An 11,913-nucleotide genomic window follows, 5' to 3' on the forward strand; every position below is an offset into this window, starting at 1 on the left:
CACTAATCATTTCCTAAGTTTTATCCTCTGTGTAAAAAAAATCACATTTATATACGACCCATGTCACTGGAGTAAAATATTTCAGTGATTTATCAATTCACTTCATTTTGCTCAACTATCACAAAAAACATCCAAACAGTGCACACTTTGACGATTTTAAAAGAAATTTTCAGTTAAAGAGTATTACTAAATAAGATGTTTACATGTTTGACATATTACAATGCAAAGGTTGACAGTAAACATACAAGAATAAAAAACTCAAATTATCCATATAAACATATAATTATGCTTTCAAAGAGTAAACATTATGTAAATATTGGAAAGAAATCTCATAACAGAACAATGATAATAATTTGTGACGCTATTCAGGGACTAAAATTCCTAGTCCTTTTCAGTGATACAGATAAAACCCTTTCAGGCCTGACTTTCTGCTAATTAACTTACAAGAGCTACTCCAATATATATAGGGGTTCAGGCCTGAAAGGGTTACCAGTACTGTAAGTTACAAATTGTAATTTTGATACCTACCTTGCCAACCAGCAGCGCAGGTACAGTAATAAGCGTTGACAATATCATTACAGGTGGCACCATTTTGACAGGGATTCGATACACACTCATCAATGTTTATCTCACAGTCAGCTCCTGTGAAACCTGTTCAGAATTTTAACGGAAGATGCATTCACCGTAGAATTTATATTGCATTTAATAGTTCAACGAGTCTTGCATGAATGTTCATACTAAATAATTAAAGTAATGATAAAGCATTGGTGCAAGGATATCAGCAAAGACATTATATGGAAGAATATAGTCTATATTCTGCACAAATGGCACACAATAATGATGTTGATATGACTGGACTAACACCCTTGGGAAAAAAATGTTGTCTGTTCTGGTTCAATTCATGTCAACATTTTGAAAATCCATGAAAAATATGTTACAAATACATACAAAAGGAGAGTTTATTTTTTAAAATTGAATATTTATTAATCTTTTAGGTTATAAGCTTTTCTATTCAGAGATTTGTGAAAACACAATGAAAGGTTTTGTAGAACAATTTTCTGAAACTGAAATCCTTGAGTAAAATATTGCAAGTATACTGATCCAACAATGATAATAATACTGTTATTGTCGGCATGAAGCATGGATGAAATGTAGATGGCAACAAAATATACATTTTTCAACTTTCCACCAATCAACAGAAGAAATTGTTATGATATTTTCCATTGATCACTTTGAAGAATTAGGAAAATGACAAACTTTGTTCTATCAAATACAGGAAGAATTTTTCTCATCATTTTACAAACAATCCTCGCTCAGAAAAGTGGTTTTGCTCAAGAGCAAATACTAGACACTATTGGCTTGCAAAGGCAACATTATCTTCTCTGAATATTGTCAATTCCAAAATGTGTTACTTGCAATATAAACTGCAAAATCACTAAAATCTTCTTTAACCTGTTCACTCCAATTCCCTGTAAACAGGTCCACAATCACCATTGCTAACAATGGCTTTGGGCTAAACCATGGTGGTGAAAGCTTTAAAAGTTACAAATGTAAACAACTATTTTTCTTGCATAACAGTGCTGGCAGAAGTACATATATGTTTTGAAAAAAAAGAAGAAGGTGACACTGGCATATCAACTTACCTGCAGTACAAACACAGATATACCCAGCCACTCTGTCCTGACATATTGAGTTGTGTTGACACGGATTGCTCTCACATTCATTGATTTCTAACTCACAGTACTGTCCAGTGTAACCATCAGCACAGCTGCAGTTGTAACCATTGATGAAATCATTACATGTTGCTCCATTCTGACACTGGTTAGGAATACAGTTGTTGGGAAATTGGCAATTTTTCCCTGTTGAAAAATAAAAGAGAAATGATTTATATGTGAAACCTATAAAAATTTATCTTTGTAATGATAGGATCGACAATTGATTGAAAATGTAAAACTATATTTCTAAGAAGCTCTTTCCATTTGTAAATATTTTGTCAAAATATTTTTTTGTAGTTTTTAGGAAAGTATTCTTAAGAACTTCCCCAATATTGCAGTCCTGACCATGGTCATAAATTATCACTGATTCAGAATTGAATTTCAGTTTTTTACATTTGCATGACCTTGTAGTTTTTAATCAAACCATTTTCAATCCAGGGTAAATTTTAAAACGGCAACATATCATAAAATTTGTTAAATCATGGTTGAAAATAAATGAGGGACTGACATTCCTGATTTTCATATACTCATGCACTACCAATGATATAGCATTTTAATTTTCGAAATGTACGTATCGTGTATTTCTACCTGCAAATGATATGGAATCTACACACTATTTTTAGAAGCCAATGTAGACTGTACACAAAACAAATCAATAGCTATTCACAGCTTTTATACATAGCAAGTGACTGTATCTGTGGTGAATGTGTTCATCTATTTAATGACACTGGCTTATTGCTATGGCAACCAGGTCACCCATTTTCAAACACACTTGTGAAATACCTTGTGATGGATAAAGAGGCAGGTTCTGAGTGTGACACTTCAATATTCACAACGATATCCTTGGTATGATAAAAACCCAAAATTTCCTACAGTACACAATTTGACCATTATGATACTGTGAAACTGACTGCTATGTGATGAAAGATGTTTTTCAATTCATGGGTAAAAGTTGACTAGTTAGTGAAGCCTGATTTGTATGGTCTGTTGTAAAATTTTTTACTGTTACCAAAATAAACGGCCATGCAACAGTTTGAGAAGAATCTAGATATGAGCATTTCTTGTTGTCATATTTTGAAGAAGAACCACACAAGGACATATTTACTAAAAGCCATCATTTAAAACAACAATGAGAATTATGCAAGATCTTCTGTATAAATAAATATTCTAAACATGAACTAGATACTAAAGTGAGTAGATAACTCTCAGACTTTGCAATTTTAAATATATATGACAGTCGGGAACTGGACTCAGTCTCAAGAAAGGGTAAAGAAATCTAACAGGTGATCTTGGAAGAAACCTACCTGGAAATATGACAAACAAGATAGCAATGACAAACATCCAAAACACCATCCACCTCTCCATGACACAGATTTTTGGCAACAACATCAGTATCTGTAAAATTCAGCCTCATTTCTATGCTTTCGCTTCACCCCTGTCAATACTTTCCATTTCAAACACTTCTGGCGTCCCTTAATTAACACTTTAATATTCAAAATGGCCGACCAGCTTGGGTCAAGCCATTCATCAGGGGAGGTGTGTAAACAGAAACCTTGAGAAGCATAACAATAGGACAATGGCTTCTAGCAAAGACGTAATTCTAGACTGTAAGTGTAAGGCCTGCCCCTCAGAATGTGTTGCAACATGCCTCAGTTGCCGTTTGGAAGACATACTTTGGTGAAAACCTCAGAGGGGATATGTTTTTCCGCTGGCAAGATCTACCTGGAGGAAACCAATTATGGGAGACTTATTCATCTACCTACAAGGTATGTCAGGGTAATGACTCACTGTGTTTGTAGATTCCACAAGTAGTATTTCCTATAATGTGACAGTGAAACCCACCCAGGTCACGTCCTCAGTTTTATAACACTTGTAACAGATCATCCCATACTTGTCATTCATTTTCACTTGCACCATCGGAGAACTACCTTCTCATTAAAATTATTTTCTGGATAAGCACTTTCAAAATGACTTGACAGATATGGAAGACACAGATGTGTGATCATAGTTGTGTATATGTATATGATTTTATGAATAACTGTTATCTATCAAGCTGCAAGACACAAGATTATTCATACTGGTATTGGTAGTAATCCTTCCAACCAATGCCATGGTCCTTCAAAGAGGTTTATATTCACTTCAGAAAAAGATCCATAATTCTGTATCAATCTTCTCTAGCAAAAGGAGGTAAAATCTAAAATCTGACATTGATAATAACTAGGTTACTGAACAACGGCGGGTTTTCAGCCATATTATATATTCCATGAAAATTTCACAATGATATATTAACCTTGTTTATAAATATTGTGAAAGCAAATGCTAAGTAATCATACATGGTGACTCTGACAAAACCTAAAATTATTTCCTGAGCCATGATGGCACAAAATTTGAAATAATAATAATTTATTATACGCTTATCTTATACATATAATTAATTGGTATAAGGTATTACCTCCCCCCCCCCCCCCCCCCCCCCCCCCCACCAACCCAAATAATTGTTAATGGAACAGAGCAATGTAAAACGTGGTAGAAACAGTAGAAAGTAAAAAACTCTGCTTATGAAATGCTCATATGACATTCTAATGATACACTAATTATTATCACTAAACAAATATTAAATAAATCAATATTTTGTGACAAGTTACATAAGCAACAGAATTTTTCATACAAACAAAATTATAAAATAAGAAAATGATTAATATGAATGTAGTGTGTATGACCAGCATTGCTTTACATGTAATAACACAAAAAAATTTGTTCTGAAATGATTGAATAGATGAGATCAGTGTATGCAACTGATCCGGCCCTTTTGTGGGTTTGAACTGTTTGACTCCAGGTGAATTATGGGTAACATTAAAGAAAATCTTTAGCTGTTGGAAAAGAAATACTGTAGAAATAAAAGTAACCTGTAAAAGCAGGAAACTATTATCAATCCTGTGATTGTGCATTGTTACAGATAGCGAATTCTAGGGCGAAATGTCATAAGACTGTGATCACGCAGTGACATAGGAAAAACATATGAGCAGCAATGTTAATTTGCATGATATGTTGATGATGCAGGATGAGTTGAAATCTTCTAGTATGTTTGAGTTCCTCTACAGCTTTAGCATTCAACACTTTGATCATATCTTCTTGGGAGACTAGCCATGCATGTTGTAACTGTGTCAAAATATGGTATTGTAATCCAACCTTAATTCTTTGTCAATCATAATTAGACCATACCAAACAGGCAAGAGAATACAGTAAGACCTGACTTTTACGGAAACCCTTTGATGTGGCAAAAATATATCCATAAAGGAGTAGCGTTTATTTATAACAGATGAGGACATTTTTCTATTGAACTTGGGACTTTTGAGCTTGGAAACTATATGTACTACCCTAGTTGAGAGGTGTTTTGATAGGAAAGGTGTCCATTCGCACAGGTTTCATGTTCCTGCTCCATTTTCTTACCTTTGTTAAACTGTATGGTGCACTGACACGAATAGTCTTGTATTCCATCAATACACGTAGCACCATTGAGGCATGGGTTAGGAGAACAGTCATCAATGTTCATACACATCAATGGATTGCTACTGATGCTGTAAAACCCCGGGGCACATTCACAAACAAAGTTACAAACTTGAGATGGAGAAGCACATGCTGGTTGGCAAACTTCTGTGGGAAAACATCCACCATGGGATACGGCCCTGTATATTAGAAAAACAGCGTGTATTTGAAAAGCTGAAGAGTAATATTGGTTTTGGTAAATTATTCTTTGGCGATCAAAATCAAACAAGTGATTTGTTAAAAAAACTAGATTTTCTATAAAATTGACATGAAAAAGTAAAATCTGTAGGCTTAAAATCTGACCAGAAAAAAATCAGCACAAATCGTCAATTTAATAGAAAATACACTATGCCTAAATAATTATAATACTAGATTAAATGCAAAAGACAGCATCAATTCAAACTATTTTGGGCATAATTAAAATGTTTACCAATGTTGGGAGAGTTTCACGTTTTCTCTCATCCAAACAAAAGTTTGTGAACATTTTTCTGATAAAATGTAGAAGCTAATATATACTTAGAAAAAAATCACTAGATATAATATTTTCTACAGATAGAAGTGGAACAATACTTGGTGAAGCTTATCATTCATAAAGCACAAAAATCTCATCAAAGTTCAGTCAAATTCAAAATTAATAAAGAAATAAATCATAATAAACTATCAAGCAAACAAGCAGCTATGTAAATGTCATTGTGGATCTAATGTAGTCATACATACATGTATGATACTTGCAGAGATGATCTACATTTTTCTAGCTTTTGGGTAATACATGCTCTTTGCATTAATTTCAGAAGTTCTTTAAAGGGGCAGGTTTCTTATCAGCTTTATCTCTGAGCAAATTGACTAACTTTGCACAATTTTCAAAGGAGATCAAAGGACTAAATACACATTCCTAGTCAATGTAAACAACCACTGATGGGAACCATGGATTGAGGACTGTCCCTTTCACTAGTGAAGTATCCACATCATATTGGAGTCGAGAAAAGTTTAACAATGAACAGTACTTCCAATATGAAGACATTTGGTGTTCATCCTACCTTTCGTTTGCCACCTGCGTGTCAAAGTTCAAAAGTTCCGGAGGTTCTGGAGCAATGCTATAGACAATGAACCTCAATTCCATGATGCAGCCCCGTAATGAACTCAATGAACTGCCGGGAAATGGCTGAGTGACACTGGATACACTGTCAACGCCACCAATCATCAAAGCTGCTGCATTCAGGTTTGCGCTGCTCCTGTATTTGATGCTGTAAATTAATTATGAAAATCTTTATTAATGGCTGTAAATTTGTAATGTGAACCTTTATCATTAACTGCTTTCAAGGATTAATTTTCATTACGTTATAATAAAACACTTTGATTAGATTATCAATTTTCATCAATCCTCTTTTATCAAAAATGATATATGTACATAAAGGTCTCCAGAACTAGTGCAACTAAAAGCTGTAATTATCATGTTCAATAATAATGTTACTTAACATTGTGGTCAATGGAGAGAGTTTGGTAAGCTATGATTTGCCAAGTGATATTTGAAAATCGACATCATCAAACTTTGACGTGAACACACATCACAGTAAAGAGATGTGTGTTTCCTTCATGTGCATTCAGAATGGGATACTGGTTGCTCAACAACAAATTTCAATTTTTACCCAATCCAATGGTTTCAGATCAGAGTACATGTAGCATGACTGTCTTGCAAAATATATGCTAATAGATATGTTACTGTCAACAAACATGCTAAGCCTATCACTCAAAAAACAAGCACCGATTTTTCAACTGTACGTGTAGGCTTGTACTACTCACTATAGACTGTTCTTGCTAGTTGGGTCCCAGTTTCGTCTTCTAATCTTGCAACGTTACCTTCCCTGGTCACTCGGATGTAATGCCATACTCCATTATTGTAATTATTGGCCGTAGTTTGGCTGAAACTGCCTTCACCGCTTCCCTGATTATGAACAATGAAAGGAGACCTCCGAAGTTACAAATTTAGCTAGATTTGTATTCAGGGTGGAAAGTTTCCCATTGGTGATTATAACTGGACGGCCTTAGTTTTGGAAAAAGTTGCAGTTTGTGTACGATACATTCAACAGTGCTATGTCTATGTATACTGCATATGCCAATATATGGCACATACAAAACCAAACTGATCACTACATATACTATGCCATGTGCATATAGCAAGTGCGATAGAGGGCAAATATCTTGTATTTCTGACACTGATGCTATACTTTACACCAAAGTCAGCAAATTATTGAAGGAAAAGTTTATAAAGTAGAAAATCCACATCTAACAGGTAACATGAAGACATATATACATGTAATTGTATGTTTGCAAATGATGTAAAACTCATACCTTGGTGTTGAGGCCTAAAACTAATCGGCCAAATTCCATGTAGACAGTCAGATATGCTGGTCCTCCAAAGTAAAACAGTATTCCAGTCTGAGCCCTGAAACAAAGCATGCCAGTAAACATACTGTAATTTCAGCATTAACTAGATATTAAATTGCAGCTATACAAAACACCAATGAAAAGTATACAATGTACATTATCACACAAGATTTTTTGGCATATTCGAAATTACCTTGAACTGCCCTATTTTAAGTAAAATACAGGGCAACACAATGGTACCACACTGTTGGCTGCAGAAAAAAGCTAAATGTTGAAGTTCAAATGATATATGGTCTTCTGTCGAGTGAATTGTTGTAGTGTCATTCTGTAGTTTCCTTGACATAAATATATCTTAGGATGAATATGAGTAAAAATTACTAAGAGCTTGATACGATTGTTTAAGATTTGTAAATTAAAATTGCAAAAAAAGCGTATGGTAGGCAAAAAATGACTTAACCAAATTTAGATGAGATGCACATGATGAAACCAGCCTTGGAAGCTTCCCCTTTAATATCCTCCTGCAGAATTCCTGCTTTCTATCTCAGAACAGAATCGTAATGTCAGCAGGTAAACTGTACTAGTACTTCTACCGGTACTTCATAATTTGTTTATTACAACATGTATCTGATGATGCAAGCTTCAACTGATGGACAGCCCACTGCTACTTACATGGTGCGGAATCTTAGACTGAGAACCGTCCTCGTCCTTGGCGGATGTGGTGTGTCCATGGTAACAAAAGATGAGGTAGTCTGTAGTGTGATGGTGGTCGGGGGAGCACAGAAGTCACTGGGGCATTGGTTTTTAACTCCCCATGTCACGTCAGCCGCATTCAAATCTAAGACCGTGTTTGCAGATCTGATGTAATCTATGCACGCGACCAAGTATCCATGGAGTCTTTCAGTATTTAGCTGTCAATTATATAACAATGAGAGGTGATATTTGAAGTCAGTATATTGTTCAGTGCAGGGAGGTCAGATCACCTCAAAAACCAAAAACAATTGATTTGAATCATTTAATGAACATTGCAACCTGCAATACTTTTGTACTATCATTTACGTATGGCAAATATACAAGGCGAATGACTGAGGAACTATTCTATTACGTAACGACCACATAGCTACACAGGTACATCATTCAAGGAAGACTGGTAAAATGATGGAACAACCCTCGTAACATTTGACTGACTATCACCCTCATAACTGTAAAATACACATCTATGTAATAGCAAAGATATATGAAATGGTTTTATCGGTACAACAGTAATGTTTGGGAGACTGTTAATACTGTACTTCTCAGCTACATTTGGTAATTCAATTTATATAAATAACTTTCCAAACTTTTCAATTTCATCATGATAGCTCAGGACACTTTGTTTCAATTTCAATTTGTAGGGGTTTGTTTCAGAGTAAATGACCAGAATGCATCATAAGAAAATCAATGAAGTTTTTGAACATGTTACTGTCACTTTCAAATGTGAAAGACACAAAGTCCCTATGAACCTCTCCTTAAATTGTGAAATCTACTCAAATATTTGTTCCATTGACAAACAAGTGCGTAAACTTCTGATGGACATTCAGACCTGAAATAAATCACAGAATATTTGCCTCCTGCCGTCACTGCTAAAGAAAGTTAAACTCCATTTCTTCCAAATGTTTAACACTTACCCTGAGCTGGCTGACGTCTTGATATCCTCCCACATAAAGATTTCCCAGTAGTTTACTCATATCAAGTCCGCCAGTGGTAACTGGAGTTAAAAAGTCCACAGTCGCTGGAAGACCATTGATGTATGCAAACGTACTCTGAAATGGGCCCTTCAAGTTGTAAAGCCCAACTGTGTAAATGGTGTTTGGCTGTAAGGTCCCATCTCCAACATAAAGCTGTGCAGGAAATAAATATGATCAGCTGAGAAATGAAGTTATCTAGTCTGCCACTGAGGGCGCTATTATTGCTTCTTTTACATGTAATATATCCGGCACTCAACTGTACAATTTTTTTCAGTCTATCACAAATGTAAGTGTACATACGTATCAGTGAGTCAAACAAATGATCTGTTTTTGTCAATGGTATAGTTCACAGACAAACAAACACAAAAAGTAATAGATATAGTTAATCTTTGCCAGTAATGTATGAAGCAAGGTATTTTCTTACTCTTTATGTACAGCTACATAAAGTTTACTTTTGCTTTACATTTTTGGAAATCATGAAATAGTTTAATAGCAATCAAATAAAACATATCAGGAGTATACTTTTGATAAAAGCTGAAACATAAAGTTGGTCAACTCTTGTTGTATATATTTTTGCTTGATGTAAAGTAGCTTGACTGTGTAATGGAACGCATCACGCACCTCTACTATGGTTTCACTTGTAACCCTCCACTCTAAGTAGATCCGACGGGCATTGACACCTATTGCCAGGAAATGTCCGGAATCACTTGAACTGGAATCTCCTTCCTGATATAACAATATTCCACGATCATTGCAATATCGGAATCGGAATTCCAGCTGCTCTTCAGCAGCTCTTAGATGATGTTGAGATGGTGAGCTGACAGCGTTGTATCTCAAATATGAGTCAATATCGAAGAATTTCTCAGAATTGGTCTGTGTGTCTATGTACCCAAATGCTACCAGAAAAAAATAACAAAAGTTGTCTCAAAAAGAATTGAGGTGAAAATCTTGCTTGTCAGATGTTATAGTGAAAGTGTGGTCACTTTCACATTTTTGATATATTTGTGCATTTTCAAATCTGCAGGAAATTTTATGAGGAGCATACCATCACATTTTTTCACAATTTTCTTTCTTTTGTCAGGCAAGGGCAACCAGAAAGACTGCAACAGACTTAAACTATTTACGTTGTGGTATACTATGCAATCATAAATGTAGATCCCTCTTGGATCTATGATGCAATCAAGATCTACAGCAAAACCAAGTGATCATTATAGCCAGTAACTACAAACAATACCTGTCATATACAATATTCTGGTCACTCACCAAAGAAAAAAATCAAAATCTTGAAATTGAAACTTTTCAAGTTCCTTGAAATCATAGTGGCTTGCAGGCTTTGTGCCTTGTGTCAAAGTAAAGTCTTCCGAGATGATGTCTCCTGCTGTTCAAGATCCCACTGCTCCAATGACATTGCTGAGAAAATTGACTGCTCTATCGCTTGCTGGTTGTCGGCTGACAGATGTTCCTACAAGTGGCCCTGAAGATATAAAAAATAATGAATTGGAAATTATACAAATTTTTTACTGAAATGCAAATGGTCTATTAATTTCTACTTATAAAAGACACCTCAAAAAGAAACCTACATATACAACTGAAAAAAGTGATAGGGATTGAAGAAACAAGTGAAAAAAATTAACATTAGTTTAAACACTCAATATTAATCAGCATTTCACAATTTTGGGGCTACCTACTGGTAATATACTTATTTTTTTGTAAAGCCCTGCTTAGCGTAAAAAGTATCTTTGGTAAGAATACCTTTAAACGGTTCGAAATCAAATGCATGGCATTGACAATCAGGCTTTTGACATAGAAACAAGTGGTTGATATACTATACTACATGTATATGTATTAGAGAGCTGATGTTTTAAAAAACAAACCTTTTTACGAGAGGGCTATTCTTAGTCACAGAACACCATATCATGAAGTGCTATTTTTGGTCAGTCTAGTCCTCAACTATTTGTACATCAACTACTACATGTGAATCCGATCTGACATATTTTTGTCTGTTTTTCTATTTTCAGACCGAAATGAACACCAATCCTTGGATGGAGTGCATTGATTGATTTGAGAATGGGAAATACGTTGGACTTGTTGAAATTTAATGGTATCAGAATTTAAAGGGTGTAAGAGATCACTTATGCACAGGGTTCTCAAAAATTTTTGAAGTAGGCGGAAAATTCAGAAAAGTAGGCGGTTAGCTTCTGTGTGCAACCAGAATCCCTGGGCGGGCGGGGAGACAGTTCTGAGCAATTTCATGCATTCTTATACAGTATAAAAGGCTATTCCAACATACACACAGGGGGAGGGTTTCCTGTGTGCAAGAAATTTTAAAATTTGAAGGCATTTTGGAGTAATTTCATGCATTATTGTACTGTACGGAAAGACCATTTCAGCATGAGAGTGTTAAGGATTATTTTTAAATTTGAAGACATTTCTGAGCAATTTCATGCATTCTTATACAAGTGTATAAAAGGCTATTTCAACATACACAAAGGGGGAGAGGGTTTCAGGGACGGGGACGTGTGTGGGCAAGAAATCTTAAATTT

General features: G+C 35.1%; 1 protein-coding gene across 2 annotated transcripts in view; it reads right to left on the minus strand.

The window, feature by feature from the left end:
* The window catches only part of LOC139114603 (protein eyes shut homolog), a 30,351-nt gene extending 23,877 nt beyond the window's left edge, over positions 1–6,474 (minus strand). Inside the window, exons 1-4 of one of the 2 annotated variants that reach the window (XM_070676416.1) lie at positions 6,299–6,474; positions 5,166–5,401; positions 1,644–1,859; positions 529–651 (exon numbers count right to left, since the gene is read on the minus strand). In XM_070676416.1, the coding sequence (XP_070532517.1) occupies positions 529–651; positions 1,644–1,859; positions 5,166–5,401; positions 6,299–6,462 (739 nt within the window). In that variant the 5' untranslated portion in view covers positions 6,463–6,474. Of the gene's footprint in view, positions 1–528; positions 652–1,643; positions 1,860–3,019; positions 3,202–5,165; positions 5,402–6,298 lie in introns of those variants that run through there. The other variant, XM_070676417.1, reaches the window with a different exon arrangement.
* Between the last annotated feature and the right edge of the window lie 5,439 nt (positions 6,475–11,913).

The sequence above is a fragment of the Ptychodera flava genome, chromosome 16 (assembly GCF_041260155.1).
Source record: "Ptychodera flava strain L36383 chromosome 16, AS_Pfla_20210202, whole genome shotgun sequence".
Lineage (NCBI taxonomy): Eukaryota > Metazoa > Hemichordata > Enteropneusta > Ptychoderidae > Ptychodera > Ptychodera flava.